Source organism: Pongo pygmaeus, chromosome 4, assembly GCF_028885625.2.
Source record: "Pongo pygmaeus isolate AG05252 chromosome 4, NHGRI_mPonPyg2-v2.0_pri, whole genome shotgun sequence".
Lineage (NCBI taxonomy): Eukaryota > Metazoa > Chordata > Mammalia > Primates > Hominidae > Pongo > Pongo pygmaeus.
The window spans coordinates 133494251-133517146 of NC_072377.2; the positions used below are offsets into that span (position 1 = coordinate 133494251).

Below are 22896 nucleotides of genomic sequence, written 5' to 3' on the forward strand. Positions count from 1 at the left end.
GAGGAGAAGATTGACAGCGATTTCTCAGTAGCAACCACAAAACACAAAAGACAGTGGACATTTACCTTCCACTGGCTTGGAAAAAATAACTGTCAAACTGGAACTTATACTCAACAATAATTTTTTAAGAATAAAGGCAAAAATAAACATAGCAATCTCAACCTTTATAAAGCAAAACTGATATAGCTGCAAGAGAAAATAAATCTTCAGTAACCTTCTATAATAAGAAACTGCTAATCGACATATGAAAGACCCTGCATCTAACAACTACTGCATATCTATTTTATTCAAGCACTTTTGAAACATTTACAAAAGTTACTGGGCCAGTTAGGTAATTCCAACAAATTTCAAAGGATTGACTATATATAAATTATGCTCTCTGAAAACAGTTTAATTGTTGGTAGAAATAATTTTTTTAAAAGACAACTAGATAACCTCCTATATATTTGGAAATAAAACATTTCTAAATTTCCATTCATCAAAGAAAAAATCATAATAGAAATTGGAAGATACTATGAGCTAAATCATAAAGAAAACGTTACTTTAAAAAACTTGTGCACTTAGCCAAGAATAGCTGAAAATTGGATGGAGCTCAGTAACCATCTCTATAAGTTAATTTTTAAAAGGACAACTAAAATAAATTCAAAGGAAATAATAAAGAGCAGAAATTAATGACATAGAAAAAATGTTTGGTGATGATATAAAAATAAATAGAAATATAATTTTTAAAAAGTAAAGAAATCAATTCTGATTGATAGAAGGCGCAAATAATATCAGGAATGGAAAAGAGAACATTGCTGCTGATACTTTAGACATTAAGACAGTAAAAGAGGGTATGTTGAATAAGTTCATATCAATAAATTTGAAATTATTAGATGAATTGGATAAATTTCTAGAAATGTACAACTTACTAGTATTGACTCATGAATTATTTTATCACACTAAATGAAATAAATTCATGCTCCAACATCTTCCCTTAATTTCAGATAGCTTTCTCGCTCAGGATAATGAATATTCAAAGAGCAAATAATTCCTCCATTACAAACTCTTCCAGATAACGCAGAAGGAGAAAAAACTTCCCAACTCACTTTTTGACTCCAAACATGATGTAACAGTGCAAGAACAAAAGTACTTCCTGCAGACATACATATATGAGGAAAGTTTTTGGTTGATAATCTCTCTCCTCAGGTGTGTTTCCTTAGTGGTCTCACCTGTTCCCTGAAAGTAGCACTATCCTATAGCATTGCTTTTGAGGTTTCCAGAGCACCCTACTCAAGCCATATTTAGAACTGCTTTTGAAGAGATCTTTAAGGATCCCATAATGCAAACTTTGGTGCTTTTTTTTATCACTTTCATCCCTAACTGCTTTAGTTTTATAGGTGAAGTTTTCTGTATAATAAACTGTCATACCTCAAAGAACACCTGGAAGCAACAAAGTATTTGCTTTTCTAATCCATGGTGATTTTTTCAGTATCTGGAAGTAATTGGCAGACATGTGTTTTTCATGCCACAGCAGCTCACTTTTTCAGTCTAGTTGCCCATTCAAAGCTGGTGTAAATCACAGTAATGCTCTAAACCAAAAGAATGTGCAAACTATTTTTATAATGCATTCTTTTGGGATTTTGAGGGTATAGTTGACATCTCAGAAATGCACTTTATTCTGAACAAAAGCATTTTGGGGAAAGTAAGTGCTGATTTTACTGAGTTTTACATTCCTTGCAGTTAATTTTCTCAATTAATTGCACTGGTTCCATTACAAATTTGGTATTGATACTGAGCCCCTTTGTGAAGCTGAGTCATTGTAAAGCAACCAACAAGGGTATGATGATTTGTATTTTATATCACTGACTTTATTATAATTTTCTAATGCTTTAAATTTTCTGTCAACTGTAATAATGTCAATCATGTAAAAAGTCATTATTGTCTTCAATTTATTTGGAAAACCTCTGATTTTCAACTAATTTTAGTTTTCTTTTTCAGTTTGGAAATGAAAAAACAAAGTTGTGCCTAATACTGTATGACTTCTAGTCTGTCTTTTATCATTTTATTCATATGTTGTTTTGTAAGATAGCAGGTAATGAGAAAAATTTGGTTCAATGATTATCTCATAATTAAGAGAGGAGATTTGATAAATGTCTCTCAAAAATGCTAACCTAATGGAGGCTCATGCTTATTATCTGGGAGGGAAGCAGCCTCCAGAGATAAAATGTTACAAGTGAAGGAGAAAGATAAGGCAGCAACACAGAGTTCCTATAATCCATTGTCTTTATGTGCTACACTTACTATTTTAATGCATAAAACTGAAGAGATATTGTCCCACATATTCTCCCAGGGCAAACAATATAAAAAATTTAGTGACAACGTATTTGAGAGACAAACTCAAGTAGAATTATGAACTGCTTTCTTTTTTTCTGTAGTATTTTCACCTGGGGAAAATAACTAGGAAGAGACAAACATAAAATACATAGCTAAAGCTTGAAAAAAGGGAGAAAATGAATCTAAATAAAAGGCAGCTAGAAAAATGAATGCACATTTTATACATAGGTGAAATAAGGCTCAGAAAAAAAGAGAAAATGAATCTAAATAAAAGGCAGCTGAAAAAAAATGAATGCACATCAAAATAGTAAGTTCCCCAAAACGACCAGGAAATGTTTAGAAAAACAATTACTCACAGGCTTGAAAACTTGCAATAATGTTCTCTTTAAAAATAAGAGCTCAGAAAAGAAGAAGGATCAAGGAGAAACATAAATAAACAAAATGAACTAAAAAGTAAGCATGCTCAGCTCAAAGAAAAAAAGAGAGGAAAAAATGTAAATATTACACAAATGAGCATCACATAAAATAACTTAAAATCAAAAGGAATGTAAATGTTGTTAGGGAGAAAGATGAGTGGAATTAAGGAGTCCCACAAAGACAATAAAAAGAGCAAGCAAATGATAATTTAAAAATTAAGAAAAAGGATTTTGAAAACATAGACAATGATCTGATGTGTCCTTAATTGGTGTTCCTGCAGAAAAGTACAGATCAAAGAAAAAAATAATTATTTCTACCCTAATAGAGGAAAATTTCCTTAAGGTAAAAACTTGAATCTTTAGCAAAAGAGTACACCATATGGGGCAGAATAATTATCAGAAAAATATATCCTGGTGAAATTATGAAACAAAAAGAACCATAAGGAGATTTTGAGGTAGGAAAAGCAAATGATGAGCAAAATGTAACACAGGTGAGGGTGGGAAACATCTCAGGCATTCTCAAAATAAAACACTCAAGGCTAGAAAAAAAGGAAAGAATTGACTTCACCTAAGAATTTTTGTTCTGGCTAAGTTGCTTCTCAAGTATCAAGTCAACAAAGAGGTTTTCTCAAAGTTTTAAGAAATCAGAAACTATAATACTTGCATATTTATAGGAATGCAATATTTCTTTGTAAAATTCACTGAATGAAAAATCATGACCAACTTGAAGATAAACCATAACTTAGAAATGAAAGGATCACCTTCCGTTAAAATGCCTGATGGTGAACATTGAATCAATTCACATGTAGAAGATTGAACAACTCTGAATTGTTTATACATGGAATAAAACCTGACAATGTAAAAATAATTATAACACTAACAAAAATGGGAGTTAGGAGGGAGGAAAGGATGAAATGGTTATTCTCCTATCTGTCATATTGGCAAATCCATAGATACAACGGAATTTAAAATTTACCATCTAAACTTAAATTTTAAAGTAATAGATTAATAAAATGGCTCATTTCTTTAACCATTTTCATAAGTTGTTTTATTGCCTTAAAAGTAGGTGTCTTTTTGGGATGAGGAAAGTTAGACAACTTCAAAATAAGAGAACAGTCCCCACAAGACCACTCTCATTTCTGACATCAATTGCAATTTCAGGAGTCCCAAAGACCACTCTCAGGTTTGATAATTTGCTAAAAGGACTCACAAAACTCAGCTTATTACATCTAAAGGATCTAGATTATAATCAGCCGGGGATGTCATACGTAAGGCAGAATCCAGGAGGGTACCAAGGGTGAAGCTTCCAGTTATGCTGTGTTGTGGAGTCAGAACAGCATTACTTTCCCGGAAGTGTGTAATAATACACACGAACTGGTGCCAAATGGGAAAGCTCATAGGAGCCTTGATGTCCAGTCTTTCTGGGGGCTTGGTTGTGTAATTCAGGTTGACTGCTTACATAGCTTACCTCCATCTCCTGCCCCTTAGGAGGTCAAGCTGCGTGATCCAAAGCCCCCGGCCTACCTCACATTGTTCATGTGCCTCAGAGACCCCATTCTAAATCATATTGTTACCATCTAGTTGCCCAAAGGTCTTAGACAAAAAAATACACTCCTCTATTAAGAATGACATTCCAAGGACTTAGAGATCACCTCCAAGAAGCTGGGACCTCTTTTGGGGGCAAGGTTAAATTCTTTACTACACAGGGACTGATAACTCTATTCCTGACTCTACTACTATTTCACTTCGTGACTTTGACAAGTTACTTTTCTCTCGGTTCAGAGTTTCCTCATGTATTAATCAAGGAAATTAACTTTGTGTTCCTTTTCCAACTCATACATTTACAAATCTGAATCTGCAAAGTTACGTAGGTGTGGATAAAATCTCCCAGGGCCAATGCATACAGCCACATAGGTGTGCGTGCATTGCACAGTTCTGCTATGAATGGGACCCCGTGTTTTGAATGGGACCCCCTGCAGCTGTGCTCCAGACAGGTACACATATACACATACATAAACATGTACATTTGGGAGATTTTAAGGTGTGGCATCTATTTTTTAAATTTGTATTATAATGCAGCCATTTTTGTAATATCATGAGGACCTCTTGAAGGCAGGAAGGAGAATGGAAATATTTCTGGTTGAGCATTAATCCTCTGCTCCAGAGTACTTCTAGAAAATGCTGTGATATATTTAATTGCATTTGAATTATAAAATTATTCAATTTCTGACTATCAAGTCCCCTTTTTCTGATAACAGACACACTAAACGGTAATTTGCTGTGGAATGAATCTCACCCACACACGTTTGCCCAATTAATCTAAAAGAAATAACACTAAAGCTGACATCACAAGTCACTGGGCAAATTTTCCAAAAAACAAAGCATGTTAAAATAGGAGAGAAAAGAATAAGTAATGAACAGGGCTCTGTTCTTGTTTGGCCAAGATGATAAAGGCAGTCCCGAAACTTCTAGATTCTTTCTTTCTACTAGCCATTAGGCAAGTGGCCAATATTCTGTTATCCCAGTTACAGACAAAGACCAACAAGATGCAAGTTCGTATTTTAATAAACAGTCTTTATATCTAGAATAACAATATATTTGCTTTGCTGCCTGTTTCATTGGCTGTAACCCTAAAATAGGATAATATTAATTTCTACATCATAGGATGTTTTGATGATTACATTAAATAGAGCTCTTAAACACTTAGCACAGTGCCCAGCATATAGTTGGTGCCCAATCAGTATTAATTGCTTTCATTTATATTTTAATTCAAATAATGAGTTGTGATACAAGTTACATGCTTATTTTACTAATGCTAAGAACCAGAGGTATTTGCATTTAATCTTTGATGATAAATAATACCAATGCATCTACCTCAATCATCTTATCTTTTCCCACTTATTTGTTCTATATTTGTTCATTTCTCTTCTCCTGCTTTCCCGCCATTCATCTTTCCTTATTATTTTATCTCACTTCATTTTATTACATTCATGTTAGTTTACCATTTTCTAACTGAGCTTGTTTAATTGCTGAGTAGAACCTCAGTTTTCTTATAGAATAAAAATGAGGAGGGCTGGGCAAAGTGGCTCATGCCTGTAAGCTCAGCTGCATGGAGGGCTAAGGTGGTGGGATTACTTGAGCCTGGGAGGCAGAGGTTGCGGTGAGACAAGTTCTCATCACTGCACTGCAGCCTGGGTGACAGAGTGAGACACTGTCTCAAAAACAAACAAAACAAAATAGGAGGAGATTGGACTAAACCAGTCTGCAGTTCTCTCCCAGGGTGAGAATTTAGTGGACAAATGAGCCTGCATGGCATGATAATATGGACATGATAGGAGCAGAGTAGCTGAAAATATTTGGGGATGAGAGGAGACATCCAATTTTTGGTTCTTGATGTGATGGGTGTTTTCTAATAAATATATCATCTCACACCAAAACAGTGTGGAGAAGCACTGAATGTTAGTTTAGGAGCATTAAAGTGAAAGGCTCAGGGGAAAGGCTTAGGGGAAAAGGACAAAGTGGCTGTCAAGTAAACATGCTTTTTAGGCATTTGATGTGTTTTGGGTTTTTTTTTTTTTTTTTTTAGATACTGTGAGGAAAAAACACAATTTTTGCATTAATATGGTTACATTTTAGTTCTATTAAAACTTTTCATTTCAAGGGCTATTTTAAATAAATGGCTGCAGAAAATGGTCCTTTTACCTGCAGTTAACACAGAATATAATTGAATGCCTGGATTGTTTCAGTATCTTGATTAAAATTAGTAGTGTTTTGCTAAGTAAAGTGTACCACAAAAGAAATGAAAGTAAACGCCAGTAAATGACTGCTGTTTACTAATACCTTTAGTTTTGATTTTTAAATATTTTTTTAATTAGTCTTCAGTAAAAGTTGTTTTAATAAATCCATATTCCAATTAGTTACTTCAATTAGCATAGTATACTACAGTAGATGTCATTGCACAAGTAACTAAATGCTTGTTTCTATTTGTTTGATTTTTTTTTTGCAGCTTCTTTCCACTTTTGACTTAATAAAGTATGACTTTCAGAAAGATGAACCCATGAGAAATGAACAGGGTTGGTGTATTCATGTGAAAAAAGGTAAGACTTCTATTTGAAGGCATCTCCTCAAGCAAGTTTTCTGATCTACTTTAAACAGACATCCCTTGGTATCCTTGGGGGATTTGTTCCAGGACCCTGGGTAGACACCAAAATTCATGGATGCTTGTTCCTTATATAAAATGATACAGTATTTGCCTATGAGGTATGCACATCCTCCTGTATACTTTAAACAGGTTGCTTATAATGCCTAATACAATGTAAATGCTACATAAATAGGGTCATATGGTATTTTTTATTGTTGTATTATTATTTTATCTTTTTTCCCCAAATATTTTCTATCCAAGGTTGGTTGAATCCACAGACGTGAAACCACGGATATGGAGGGCCCACTGTGATTATTAGTGAATTTCAAAAGGAGAGGATGACTAGGTCCACTGTGTAATTTAACCTTGGAATTTTAATGCAGGTGGAACAATTTTACTATTAAATGTTAAGAGCCCTAGAGGGATCACTCAGATGATAAATTATTAAAATAAAAAGTGGTAACTATTTGGCTCATACTATTCTTAATCCACCACTCATAGTATGAACAGTGGCAAATGTCTAATGTCCTATATTGCCAAACTATAGTATAGAAATTAGTGAATTAATTTATCATTCTAGTTATAATGGAAAGTCAGGCCAACTTGGATTTAAACATGGTCTCTGATACTTAGAAATGGTGCACCTTTAGACAGATTACTCAACCTAAGTCTTATTTTCTTCATATGTAAAGTAGAAGTGACAATATTTATTAAGTGAGGTTATTGTGGACAATTAAATGGGATGTATGTATATTCCTGGGGGACTTGGTATGTGGCTTGTTACTTTCCTCTCCTCAGCTTCTCCCTCTCATTCCCCTCCCTTCTCTACCAAGGTAGACTTTCTTACAATTTTAGGTTAGAAATTTTCATGAAAGCAAGTACTTCAATTAACTTGCTGCTGCATATAATCAAATTAGAAAATAAAATGTAGAGATGTGCACTTAGAATTGTTTAGAGATCCAGTATGAATAAATCAAGCCAAAATTAATTTTTATTGCCTTAAAATATGTTGGAACTACATTTCAGAAGTGACTTCCTAAATATTTACTTCAAATGTGAAGATAAGGTGACAAACCTGTTTTTATTTTCTGGTAGCTGAAAGACTAAAAAAAAAAAATGCAAACTTTGTCTATTAAAAAACAAATCTCCCAAATCTCTGAATTTCAAGCCTACTGGCATTTATCAAATATGTTTCTCCAATTCTATTCTGTAGACACTGCCCATGGGAGAGCAGTTTCTGAGGAGAGTGCAAAGAACTTAAGCGCACTTTTCTACTGTTCTATTTCTTACAATTATAGTAATATCTGATATTAAAACTTGAATCCCAGAACTGTGCTTATATAACCTCAGTGTTTCTTAAAAAGCTGGTTGACCCCAAATATCTGTTTTTCTATTTTGGAATTCTCATTATGAGCTACTCAATATTTTTTCCATTAAGGCATTGTGTCTTCACAATGTAAATTATGCCCCGACAGGAAAGATATGAATACACTGTGACCTATTTAAACATTTGCAATGATTAGTTTGTCAGAAAAGAAACTGTCACCTGTGTCCTGAAAAAGAAAAAAAAAAAACAAAGAACGTAGTTTTAAGGGAGATATAAGAGTCTTGAAAAATTCTGAAATATAGGGAATGTAGACTGACAGAATATGTCACAGAGGTAAGGCTTTGGAGTCAGATGTACCTGGATATATATATATATTCCGACTCCTGCATCTGACAGCTGTATGATATTGGGAAAATTCCTTTTTTTACACCTCAGTTTTTTCACCTTAGAATGAAGATATTATCAGGGACTTTCTTATAGGTTTGTGATGAGAATTAAATGGATTACATATGTAAAACACTCAGAATCATGACTATTACCCAAAAAGTGTTCAATAGGTATAATTGTGGTGATGATGACAGTGATGGTGATGATGATGATATGATGGTGTTGGTGATATGATGATATGATGGTGAAGATATGATGACGATGATGTGATGACAATGATGATGATGATGATGATGCTATCAGACTCTGCTGGGGCAGAGAAGATTTGCTTTGGCCAGTGACCTATGTGCCCTTGAAAGCCAGAATGCCCAGGAGTGGGAGAAATGGGAGTCGAGCAAAGACTGTTGGCTGGGTGCGGTGGCTCACGCCAGTAATCCCAACACTTTTGGAGGCTGAGGTGGGAGGATGGCTTAAGCCCGAGAGTCCTAGATCAGCTGGGCAACCTGGTGAGACCTCGTGTCTACAAAAAAATTACAAAATTAGCTGGGCCTGGTGGCATGCATCTGTAGCCCAGCTACTTGGGAAGTTGAGGTGGGAGGATCGGTTGAGTCTGGGAAGTCAAGGTTGTGGTGGGCCATGATCATGCCATTGCACTCCAGCCTGAGTCACAGAGTGAGAGTTATTTTTTTAAGAGCATTAAAAAGACAGAAATCACTCTCTATTATAGTTTGCTGGACTCCAACTTCATCTAGCCACATGAACACTGCATCACTTTACAGCAGGCATAGCAAGTGGACAATAGCCTTGAAGACTTCCAGAGCAGTGATTGCTGCCGTCCTTTGTCCTCTCATCTTCTCTTAGAAGTAGCTTTTACCTTGAAGATTGCTGAGAAAAATCTTAATTAATTTGAATAAGTTTGATTGGAAAATTATTTCAGATAATGTGTCTAAACATAACTGAAACTAATAAGTATCATAGAATAGGAAACCTTTTCAATGTCTCATCTCTTTCCCATCAAAAATTTCCAGAATAGCATCCCAGAGGAATAGACTATTTTATTATAATAACATGTGTATTGGATCAGAGATAGTATTATACAGAAACCTTGCCACACAAAGTGATAAAAACTTGAATTTGAGTTATAGGTCCATTTATTTCTCTGAGCGTGGCAACTATTTTACCCCTCTCGGTCCTAGTTCGTTGCTGGTGAAATAGGGAATATATCAAAGGATTTCTATGCAGAGTAAGCAAAGTGACATTTGCAAAGGGCTCACGGTAAATGCCCAATAAAAAATGCTATCATTGTTTTATTAACACTATCACTACATTTGTTATTTATATAACAAATGTCAGTATTATCTGTGGTAACATCTACATAATCCAAAACAAAAATAGCCATTGGTCTATCCACCTGGGAAGTACGAGAAATCTAATGAGGCTTTTCTTTCCATTCAATTCCCTTTTTATTAGTTTTTCCAAAGTAATTTGTATTTGTGGTAATCTATGAAAGGATGTGCTGGCTATAGGCACCAAGGGTAAATGATGTCAAATACAGAAATAGGTTCAGAGGAAGCTGAGGTAAGCAGCATTGGTTGTGCTGGCCAGATATAATATAGATACATGCATGGTGTGTGTAACAATAGTTTTAATCAGATGGCTGCAAAAATGTCGTTCTTTCTTGCAGGAGAACCTGGACTTCTCATTTCTCAAGTGAATGCAAAAAATCCCTTCTTTGGCTATGCTGGGCCTTACAAGCACACAAAAGACAAATTGCTTTGTGATGTTTTTGAGAAGGGAGATGTTTACCTTAACACTGGAGACTTAATAGTCCAGGATCAGGACAATTTCCTTTATTTTTGGGACCGTACTGGAGACACTTTCAGGTATGAAATGTCATGGGATCCATAGCTTGTTCTGTAATTGTGAACCATGCTTCTATAGAAACATCAGAGACCACATATGCTTTAGCTTTCAGGGCAGACAGAGCCCTTTTATCTCCATGTCTCCTCATTAAAACATTTATTGGCCATCTGTGTCTAGACTGAACCACAAGTTAAATTTTGATCTAAAATTTTATAATTATTTTAATGAATCAGTTTAGAACAAATCAGTGAGCTCATTTTTAAGGAAATAAAGCTGGCAGACAGATGTAAAATATAAATGGTAGGGTTAAAACAGAAAGCCAGTTTGGTCAACTGTAGTCTAATTCTTGGCCTAATGATAAAAATTTTGAAGCAGCAAAAATCCCCTTTTTCACATTTCCTTTTTTAATTCCCTAAGATTATTTTAGGCCTATGAAATTATTTTGCTTTACTAGTCCAATGACTTGAATGAATAAGTAACTTCCTACATCGTTGCCTTCTTGTACCATGTTATAAGCTCACTTTATATAAAATTATTTCAATTAAAACAAAATAATCATTCAAAAGCATTAAAGGAGTCAAAGGGGTTAACACCTAGAAATTGAAGTGGCTCAGAGTCAAAGGAGTTAACACCTAGAAACTGAAGTGGGTCAGTGTACTAAAAGACAACCAGAGCTTTGCCTTCAATTCTTATCAGAGAAAAGGAATGTTTCACACTTCATTGTTATTTTACAAAATAATATTTTTGTAATGATAATCCTTACAGTTATTTTATTTTTATGTATATTATAAAACGTAGAAGGTAATTTATACAATGAGATATAAAGTAATTTTAACAAAAAGACCAATGCTGATTTTGTTGAAATACCAACAAAGTGCTTTCTTAGAAATGCCTTTCATCTTGAAAACTACAATTATGTTGGCCAGTAGGTGCTTGCACAGTGCCAAATGCAAGACACTAAAACTAAAACTGGGTACTTAGTTTTTCAAATACAGGTGCACTAACTGGAATTTGATTTTTTTCATTTAGATGGAAAGGAGAAAATGTCGCAACCACTGAGGTTGCTGATGTTATTGGAATGCTGGATTTCATACAGGAAGCAAACATTTATGGTGTGGCTATATCAGGTATAAATATATTTCAGATTTTGGAAAGATTCTTAGAATAGAATTGCCACTATTCTCTAGTTTTACAACAGTCTTGCTAATTCAACATTTTAATTTTTGTGTATTAAGATAAAGATTTTATTATTGTCTTGGCAAGTAATGCCCTTGACCAAGCCAACAAAGTTCATGATCACATCAGGGGAAAGGTACCAACTGAATTTTAATGCCTGTGTGTATTTTTTTTTAGCAAAGCTTGAAAACTCTGATCAATGACTCACTGCTTGGAATTAGTTGCAGCTTTTTAATAGTCTGTTATTTTTCTTTTTATGACTAGTGTTTGTACATACCACTAAATAAAAACATGTTCTACTTTAAATGTTTAAAAATACTGACTTTTAGTTAAGATGGCTCTTTATAAAAATTATTTTTAAATTTGGACTCATTGTCCTTATAGTTATGCATATGAGGATTGTCTCATGATGTTGAAAATGTCACAGAAAAGTGACCAATTTGAAGTCATAAGACAGCCATTCTCCATTTTTTCTGCAAATGCTTTTAGGTGCAGGGGAGATCAGGGATGTGAGTGTTTGGATGGGAGAGCAGAAGAAGGGAATGATTACTTAATAAATAGCCACTGAGTGTTGAAGAAAGATTCCAGGACATTCTGACCCCTGTAAAGATCCACAGGTGGCATGATAAGCATTAAATGATTTTTGGAATCAATTATGGAAATATGAGTTTCTAGTTTCTTAACTTAAAAAATATGCCCTTCATATTTCACATTAAAGCTTAGGATATGTATTTCTGCTGGAATATAGTTGCCTTAAAATAAATGTTTTCTTTCTTAATATTTGTTTTAGTGATGGTAGGATGCAAATTCATTGTAATTTATAGTGTTTCCCATTCCATGTATTTCATTTCGGTAGTATAGGCAATTAGAGATAGACTCTGGCCTTCCCTGTCCTTAAATGATTTCTAGGGGGTAAATCATATGTTCAGGAAAGGATACAGAGTAGTTTATGCTCCTGTTGTCTTATTATTACTGAAATAGATTTAATGTCTCCATGTGTGGCAATTAGCATGTACAGAATTATCTTTTAAAGTTTATTTGGTACTTAAAAATGACTCTGTTTCAAACTTTTTTTCAGGTTATGAAGGAAGAGCAGGAATGGCTTCTATTATTTTAAAACCAAATACGTCTTTAGATTTGGAAAAAGTTTATGAACAAGTTGTAACATTTTTACCAGCTTATGCTTGTCCACGATTTTTAAGAATTCAGGTAATTTTAGTGGCGGAGTTTACTATCAAAAGTAAGACAGTAAACAAGGAGGTAGTTTAATTGCAAAATAATATTGTATCCTTTAGATAACAGTGAGTTATGTGAGAGGCGTGGCGTGTAGAGTTGATGCAGATCAATGCCATGTTTGAAGCCTAATTATAAAGGGGGTATGGTGAAATGCTAGGACGTACCTGTCTTTGTCCTAATTATAGAGTTACTCTCTTCCTCTTCAGTCAGGACCTCAGAGCAAAATGATGGTCCCAGTGACGGTGGCAATCCAAAACCACATCTTACTTTTATCTTGTGAAGACCTTTGGTGCTATGTGCCTAGAACTGGGTTCCATTAAGGAGACATCAAAGAGATGGCAAGATGTGTGCAGAACCTAAAGGCATCTGGCTTTAGGCTGTCCTGCTTTTAATTTTTATTGCTGTTCTGTCCAAATTCCCCCTCACCTGGACCTTCCCCATGTGAGAAATTCTGAGTTTATTTATTTTGAGATGAGGACTTTCTCTTGTTAGCTTACTGGTATAAGTACAGTAAAAAAACAAATTTCCTTAACTACTGGGTAACTTTACTTACTCAGTTATTCAACCATTCATGTATTTAATATTTTGCCTCAAATATAATTTCCCAAAATTAGTACTCATCATCTCTTAACATCCAACCACACAGATTTTTTTTTTTCTGAATACATTTGTTATTTCACAGATAGACTCCTAGCAGAGCAATAGCCTGTGTCATATTCAGGTTTCAGTATTTGCCAAGCAATCATTGCAGCCAAGTCACTGCTTATTCAATGGGACACATCCTCTGAACTATCATAATACCTATTTCATTTCTCTTTTTGATTTTGAGTTTTTACATTGTCTCAGATTATTTTAACAACAACCCTCTGAAACACTAAAGGTAAGTAAATATGAAAAAAGAAGTAATAGATTTTTATTGAAATTTTGTTTAGATAGTTGTAGATTGATGCGCAGTTATAAGAAATAATAAGAGAGAACTTGTATATCCTTCACCTTGTTTCCCCCAAGGATAACATTTTGCAGATCTGTTACGACCAGGATGTTAACATAATCTACCCATCTTATTAAAAATTCTGCTGTACTTACACTCATATGTGTGTGTATATTTTCTATACAGTTTTATCACCTGTGCAACTTCATGCATTCATGACCATAGTAAAGATATGAACAATTTCAAAATCACAAGTTTCCCTCATGTTGTCCTTTTACAACCATAGCGAGCTCCCTCTGTCCCTCCTCAACCTCACCCCACCCCATAAGTAATATATTTTCATGGAGTAGAAAGTTGATAGGACAAATAATATTTTAAGAGTTTTTTTCCAGGGCAACATAAAATTCATTTTCATTAAATAGAAAAAATGTTTTAGCACAAGACTACTTTAGAAGATTAGATCAGCCTTGCACAAATTTAGAAAGTATTTTAGGATCTTTAAGCACCTAAAAAGAACATGGGCCATGACTGTTATGTTTATTAGAGTATTCACTATGGTTAGAAATAAAGCCTGACAGCAGTCAAATATTTGTTTAATAAATGAATGTTAGTAATAAATGATCTCATAAAAGGAATGCAAAAGTAAAAGTTACTTCTGACAAAATGAGTCAAACAAGTATTGTATTACACATCTATTTAGCACAAATTAAAAAATGGAAGAAGTCTTTTTGCCAATAATTCACAAAAATATAATATTCAGTGTGGCTGGAATAAAATGAACTTGGTCCTTTCATTCTGCTCATGGAAACAAATTGTTATAACCTCTCTAGAAAACAATTTGGTAATATATGATCAGACTCTTAACAGTTTGCATATATTTTGACTTAGTCAAAATGCATCTTAGGAAGTAATCAAAGATATATAAAGATTTTAATACTCTAAAACACATTTTTATTTCTAGTGTTAAAAATTTTGGTATTCTCTAAAAGTTCATGAATAAGGGCAAAGTTAATTAAAATATGATAATTAAATGAGACCTTATAAAACAATTTTTTAAGTTCTATTTTGAAGAAAATTACAGGACCCAGGAAAATATACTTTGTATAATATTAAGCTTAAAAATGGCAGAACGCTAAATTGTATAAATACAGTGAGCTGCTAATTTTTAAGAAAAGAGTAGAAAGATATGTGTGCTTGCACAGCCGTATCTGGCTGTGATGACAGCGTTGGATCAGGGAAGATGGAGGAGGGAAGGGAGATCAGAGAAGGGGGTTCAAAGTGACGTTGACTCAAATAGTCCAAAAGGATAAATAAAAATGGCCAAGCTTCTCATAGAATGTTGTATGGGTCTCTACATGTCATCTCACTTAAACAGACTGTTTATCCATGCCTGAGATTCCCACAAAGGGATCATTCTTATCTCCTTTAAACACCTTGAAACAGAGATTCTTAAACTTTCTAGACTCATGGCATCTTTAATGTCTCATAGCACTCTTGGGTCAAAACAAATACCTAAACATTTGTTTATTCACTAGTTAAGGAAAAACAAATTAATAAGTATTTAGGTCTAACAAATGAGTAGCCACCTGAAAAATAATCCATATAAATAAATAAATGCTTTCATTTCATTTTCAAATAACCACAATCACTCACTAAGGAGATGTAAGTTGGGCCACAGTTCTTCAGACCTTGGAATTAGATTCGACTGGACAGGGAGAGCCTGATTTCATGTTCTGTGATGATTTTTGGCTGTACTTGCTTTCTATCCCAGCAACTACCAAAAACCCAATTTTGCAAAGATAATGACATCATTGAATGTATTACAAATTACTATTGAAACTGTGAACCTTGAGCTAGTAGTTTGTGACTGGTGACTAACAGATGTCACTAAGTTTCTCTTGAAAACAAGATATCCTGTGAGGACCTTGGAAATTCACTGAGGTACCCGAAGTTTTAGACCATTCAAGTAGCCCCTCTGGGTACATTTAAGCCATGTTTTAGAACATTCTGCACCCTGTCTGGCTCTTATGGTATTCTGCTTTTTATGATAGATTTGTGTGTACCTGTAGTAGAAATTGCTGTTTTTTGTGGCTTTTATCTCCTTAGCATCTTATGGCATTCTCTATACATAATATTATATTGGCATTGAATTGAAGAGATAACCTATGTATTTTAGACATAATTATAATCAGTTTATTATGTTCATAATTCTTCTATATTGAATGAGTTTATATTTAAGTAAAGTTTACAGGTAAATCAAACTAAAGATTTTAATATTCTAAAATACATTTTTTATTTCTAGTGTTAAATTATTAGAAAATACAGAGATCACTAGATATAAAGTGTCATAATTTAATATTACAGTCTATAGTATTAACTATATATGTATATATTATAGTTATTAAATGATTCTACTCATCCTGGTAATTGCTTTACAGGAAAAAATGGAAGCAACAGGAACATTCAAACTATTGAAGTATCAGTTGGTAGAAGAAGGATTTAATCCACTGAAAATTTCTGAACCACTTTACTTCATGGATAACTTGAAAAAGTCTTATGTTCCACTGACCAGGGAACTTTATGATCAAATAATGTTAGGGGAGATAAAACTTTAAGATTTTTATATCTAGAACTTTCATATGCTTTCTTACGAAGAGTGAGAGGAGAGTATATGATTCTTTATGAAATGGGGAAAGGGAGCTAACATTAATTATGCATGTGCTATATTTCCTTAATATGAGATAATTTTTTAATTGTATAAGAATTTTAATTTCTTTTAATTGATATAAACATTAGTTGATTATTCTTTTTACCTGTTTGGAGATTCAGTGCATAACTAAGTATTTGCCTTAATATTAAAGATTTTAAATAATAAATAGTGGCTAGCAGTTTGGACAATCACTAAAAATGTACTTTCTAATATGTAAAGTTTCTAATTTCGAATAAAAGATTAAATTTTACTGAAATATTTTATTTTTATGTGTCCTGTCCTATAACCCAATAACATAATTTTCATTAAAAATGTGTTTTCAGTATAGTTTGAAGTCAAGTAGCATGAAACCGCCAGCTTTGTTCTTTTTGCTTAGGATTGTCTTGGCTATGCGGGCTCTTTTTTGGTTCCATATGAAGTTTAAAGTAGATTTTTCCAATTCTGTGAAGAAAGTCATTGGTAGCTTGATTGAAGGGGATAGCATTGAATCTATAAATTACTTTGGGCAATATGGACATTTTCATGATATTGATTCTTCCTATCCATGAGCATTTATTTGTGTCCTCTTTTTTTCCTTGCGCAGTGGTTTGTAGTTCTCCTTGAAGAGGTCCTTCATATCCCTTGTAAGTTGTATTCTTAGGTATTTTATTCTATTTGTACCAATTGTGAATGGAACTTCACTAATGATTTGGCTCTCTGTCTGTTATTGGTGTATAGGAATGCTTGTGATTTTTGCACATTGATTTTTTGTCCTGAAACTGCTGAAGTTGCTTATCAGCTTAAGGAGATTTTGGGCTGAGACAGTGGGGTTTTCTAAATATACAGTCATGTCATCTGCAAACAGAGACAATTTGACTTCCTCTTTTCCTATTTGAATACCCTTTATTCCTTTCTCTTGCCTGATTGCCCTGGCCAAAACTTCCAATACTATGTTGAATAGGAGTGGTGAGAGAGGGCATCCTTGCCTTGTGCCGGTTTTCAAAGGGAATGCTTCCAGTTTTTGCCCATTCAGTATGATATTGGCTGTGGGTTTGTCATAAATATCTCTTATTATTTGAGATATGTTCCATCAATACCTAGTTTATTGAGAGCTTTTAGCATGAAGGGCTGTTGAATTTTGTTGAAGGCCTTTTCTGCGTCTATTGACATAATCATGTGCATTTTGTCATTGGTTCTGTTTATGTGATGGATTACGTTTATCGATTTGTGTATGTTGAACCAGCCTTGCATCCCAGGTATGAAGCCGACTTGATCATGGTGAATAAACTTTTTGATGTGTTGCTGGATTCAGTTTGCCAGTATTTTATTGAGGATTTTGGCATTGAAGTCCATCAGGGATATTGGCCTGAAATTTTCTTTTTTTGTTGTGTCTCTGCCAGGTTTTGGTATCAGGATGATGCTGGCCTCATAAAATGAGTTAGGAAGGACTCCGTCTTTTTCTGTTGTTTGGAATAGTTTCGGAAGGAATGGTACCAGCTCCTGTCTTACCTCTGATAAAATTTGGCTGTGAATCCATCTGGTCCTGGACTTTTTTTGGTAGGTAGGCTGTTAATGACTGCTTCAATTTCAGAACTTGTTATTGGTCTATTCAGAGATTCGACTTCTTCCTGGTTTAGGCTTGGGAGGGTGTATGTGTCGAGGCATTTATCCATTTCTTCTAAATTTTCTAGTTTATTTGCATAGAGGTGTTTATAGTATTCTCTGTTGGTAGTTTGTATTTCTGTGGGATCAGTGATGATATCCCCTTTATCATTTTTTATTGTGTCTATTTGATTCTTCTCTCTTTAATTCTTCATTGGTCTGGCTTGCAGTCTATTTTGTTGATTTTTTCAAAAAACCAGCTCCTGTATTCATTGATTTTTTTTGAAGGGTTTTTCGTGTCTCTATCTCCTTCAGTTCTGCTTTGATCTTAGTTATTTCTTGCTTCTGCTAGCTTTTGTATTTATTTGCTCTTCAAACTATGCTACAAGGCTATAGTAACCAAAACAGCATAGTACTGGTACCAAAACAGATATATAGACCAATGGAACAAAACAGAGGCCTCAGAAATAACACTACACATCTACAAACATCTGACCTTTGACAAACCTGATACAAACAAACAACGGGGAAAAGATTCTCTATTTAATAAATGGTGTTGGGAAAACTGGCTAGCTATATGCATAAAACTGAAACTGGACCCCTTCCTTACACCTTATACAAAAATTAAGTCAAGATGGATTAAAGATTTAAACATAAGACCTAAAATGATGAAAATCCTAGAGGAATACCTAGGCAATACCATTCAGGACATAGGCATGGACAAAGAATTCATATCTAAAACACCAAAAGAAATGGCAACAAAAGCCAAAATTGACACATGGGATCTAATTAAACTAAAGCATTTCTGTGCAGCAAAAGAAACTATCATCGGAGTGAACAGGCAACCTACAGAATGGGAGAAAAGTTTTGCAGTCTATCCATCTGACAAAAGGCTAATAAATAATAATAATCTACAAAGAACTTAAATTTACAAGACAAAAACAACCCCATCAAAAAGTGGGTGAAGAATATGAAGAGACACTTCTTAAAAGAAGAGATTTATGCAGCCAACAAACATGAAAAAAGCTCATCATCACTGGTCATTAGAGAAATGCATATCAAAACCACAATGAGATACCATCTCACACCAGTTAGAATGGCAATCATTAAAAAGTCAGGAAACAATGGATGCTGGAGATGATGTAGAGAAATAGGAATGCTTTTACACTGTTGGTGGTAGTGTAAATTAGCTCAACCACTGTCAATGATAGTGTGGTGATTCCTCAAGGATCTAGAACTAGAAATACCATTTGACCCAGCAATCCCATTACTGGGTATATACCCAAATGATTATAAATATTTCTGCTATAAAGACACAAGCACACGTATGTTTATTGTGACACTATTCACAATAGCAAGACTTGCAACCAACCCAAATGTCCATCAGTGATAGACTGGATAAAGAAAATGGGGCACATATACACCATGGAATACTATGCAGCCATAAAAAAGGATGAGTGCATGTCCTTTGCAGGGACATGGATGAAACTGGAAACTATTATTCTCAGCAAACTAACACGAGAACAGAAAACCAAACACCTCATGTTCTCACTCATGAGTGGGAGGTGAACAATGAGAACACATGGACACAGGGAGGGGAGCATCACACACTGGGGCCTGTTGGGTGGTGGGGGACTAGGGGAGGGATAGCATTAGGAGAAATACCTAATGTAGGTGATGGGCTAATGAGCGTTGCAAACCACCATGGCACGTGTATACCCATGTAACAAAACTGTACGTTGTGCACATGTACCCCATAACTTAAAGTATAATAATAAAAAAACGTGTTTTCAGTTTTTGTTCTGGTGTTTTTAATTGTATACTTCCAATCAAAGAAAGCTGACTGACTAAATGCAGGCAGTGATATCTTCTTTATCTTAAACTCACATTAAGATGATAGAAATATAAAAATATGAAACAGCAGATCAGGAAAACTGGTAAGCTCAGAGCACTTAAGAATTTTTGGAAGATATATAAAACGGATAACCTGATGATAAAATCCAACAGATATGTCTAAACCACTCATCATACTGGGAAAATGTAGACTAGAATAGAACCATAGAATTTTCATCAAGATCAAAAACAAAAAGGGCTACAGGTTTGGACAGTTTTGTGAGTAGTTAATGGGGAAATTTATTATAAGGATAATCTAGTGAGCACAATTGTACTTAAGTTGGAAGCACCAGGCTCCAGTATTTCCTTCAAGCTAGAACCACAGAAATGACTCTCTTAATAAGATGAGGTATCTTCTATAGGAGGACATTGCGGAGCTGGACTGAGAGGGGGAAGACTGCCCAGCAAGAAGCCCTTGTACCCATAAACCCTGTTCCATGTACAACCAAATGGAAAGTTTTCCTTGCTTCATGCAGTCTCTCACATGCTAAAGAGATTGCTTTGGTTGGAACAGAAGTTGTAGAGAGTTTAATTTTGTAAGTGCTCAGAAATCATATTATAAAGTTAAAACATTTTTTAAAATGTAAAGGTTAACTACAAATAGCATAGAAATAAAATGTCAAATTTTGTGAGAAATATACTTTTGTAAAAAGGAATTTTGAAAGAGAAACAAAAAATAGTAAATAGAAAAAATACGTGCAAGCATACTCATATCCCAATATATAAATGAGAATGGATTAATTTCCTTTATTAAAACATAAATGAATAAATAGACTTTTTTTATATCTGTGATTTGGCTGGATTTTTGCCTTTCCCACTAAAAAAGATTTTGCCTTTACATAGTTTTAATTTGTAAGTGTTCTTTAAGTACTATGAATCTGAGTGAACATGTTTCTTATTTCCTACCCTTTAAAAACTTTGGAGATTTGATCATGACAGTGAAGTAGGCATGCATATATCACCCCCTTGGATATATGGGTAAACTCCTCCTCCTGCCAAATCCATTGCAATGAAAGATAAAATGTTATAGAGAGAACAGTCCATTTGAAAATGGAGGGTTGGGGCTAAGTACGGTGGCTCATCTGTAAACTCAGGCCTTAGGGAGGTGAAATGGAATCGCATGAGCCCAGGAGCTTAAGACCAGCTTGGGTAACATAGTGAGACCCCTGTTTTTACTAAATAAATAAATAAATAAAGCTGAGCATGGTGGCAAGTGCCTGTACGACCAGCTACTCAGGAGGCTGGCCCCAGGAGGTCAAGGCTGTGGTGATCTATGTTTGTACCACTGAACCCCAGCCTGGGTGACAGAGCGAGACTCTCTTAAAAAAAATTACTAAAAAATATAAAACAGGTGAGATTAGATTAGCAAAGAAACCATGAGGGAAGAGTGGGGAAACAAAACATCAAACTTATGCACAGTGAAATACTTCAAAGGAAAAAGAACTCCAACCATACAGTAAACACATATAAAAACAAAGATGGGGCATCTGTGTAATTACAGAGTATCCAGATTATTAATTATTAGGATACTTAATTGTAGAAGATTGAGACCGTGAATTTTCTTGCCTTTTTCTTACTTATAGAAAACTTCCAGCATCAGACAAAGTAATTCATGACATAAAAATAATATGTTGTTAATTTAAAAATTTCTTTAAGACAAGACAATAAAGATTAAAGTTTTTAAAGAGCTAGAAACTAGGGAGAATAGTTGTCACATAGTATATAAAGAACACTTACATATATAAAGGCAAAATAATTTTAATGAGAGAAATGTGAGAACAGGCGATGTGGGGAAATTTTAGCTTACCAGTACTTCTATTGAGGGTATAAATAAGTACAGCCATTCTGGAAAGCAATATGGCAGTACTTATTAAAATGTTAAAGGTATATAGTATTCGACATGGCATTCTACTTCTAGAGAACATGGAATACCTTTAATACATTATAGACATGTGCACAAAGAGTCTTAATGAATCTTTATCCCTTTTAATAAAAAAAATTTGTACTTATACATCAGAAGAAAGAAAAATAAATGGCAATACAGTCATATGGTAGAATATTATGTGATCATAATAAGGTGGGCTAACATATACTGATTCATAAAGCCATAGTATAAATTAAAAAATTCATATTGCTGAATAATTCATACAATAAGATAAATTTATGTAAACATTCTACAAAACTATTTTATATATATGCATGTATAAATACATAGAAAAGTATCTGAAAAATATTATACTAATAACAGTGTTTATCTCTAGCGAAGAAAGCTGTATTTAGGCATTGAGAAATGTGGAGAATTGTAAAGAAATGTAAAGAAGATGAAGGGAATAAATTTTAAATTATTCAGGTGATATAAATACTTTTAATATAAAAATACTTCTAAAGTATATGATGTAAGAGTTTAAATTCTCTTTCATTTAAACTTGGTGAAATGGTGAAAACTAAATATTTGTTGTTTAAGCCACCCAGTCTATGGTATTTTGTTACAGAAGCCCAAACTTACGAAGATGCTCAGCAGACCTAAAATTGAAAAAGTGCAAAGAAAACCATACCTAGGGCATTAAAATCAAACTGCTGGCAAATAAAGACTAAAACAAATTCTTGAAAGGGGTCAGAAAAAAATTACATAATGGAATAACAGTTTGAAGTATGTCTGACTTCTCATCAAAGGTAGGATGGACAGAGGAAAACAGAACAATATCTTTAAGATCCTAGATAAACAAAAAACTGTCAAAGCAGAATTCTACAGGCAACGAAAATATCCTTCAACAATAAAGGTAAAATAAAGGCAGCTTCACATAAAAGATATCTAGAAGAATTCATAGCTAGGAGTCCTGTCTAAAGAAATGCTAAAGGAAGTTGTTTAGACTAAAAAAATACCAGGTAGAAACCTATCTCTTCAGGAAGAAATAAAGA

The 22896-nt window shown here is 34.1% G+C and overlaps 1 protein-coding gene across 2 annotated transcripts in view; it reads left to right on the forward strand.

Moving 5' to 3' along the window:
• Nucleotides 1-22896, forward strand: part of SLC27A6 (solute carrier family 27 member 6) — a 122051-nt gene that overhangs the window by 51242 nt on the left and 47913 nt on the right. For both annotated transcript variants that reach the window (XM_063665203.1, XM_054488320.2), the window contains exons 6-11: nt 6739-6829; nt 10272-10470; nt 11480-11577; nt 12705-12835; nt 16232-17126; nt 17883-18039. In XM_063665203.1, coding sequence (XP_063521273.1) covers nt 6739-6829; nt 10272-10470; nt 11480-11577; nt 12705-12835; nt 16232-16408 — 696 coding nt within the window. In that variant the 3' untranslated portion in view covers nt 16409-17126; nt 17883-18039. The remainder of the gene's footprint in view (nt 1-6738; nt 6830-10271; nt 10471-11479; nt 11578-12704; nt 12836-16231; nt 17127-17882; nt 18040-22896) is intronic.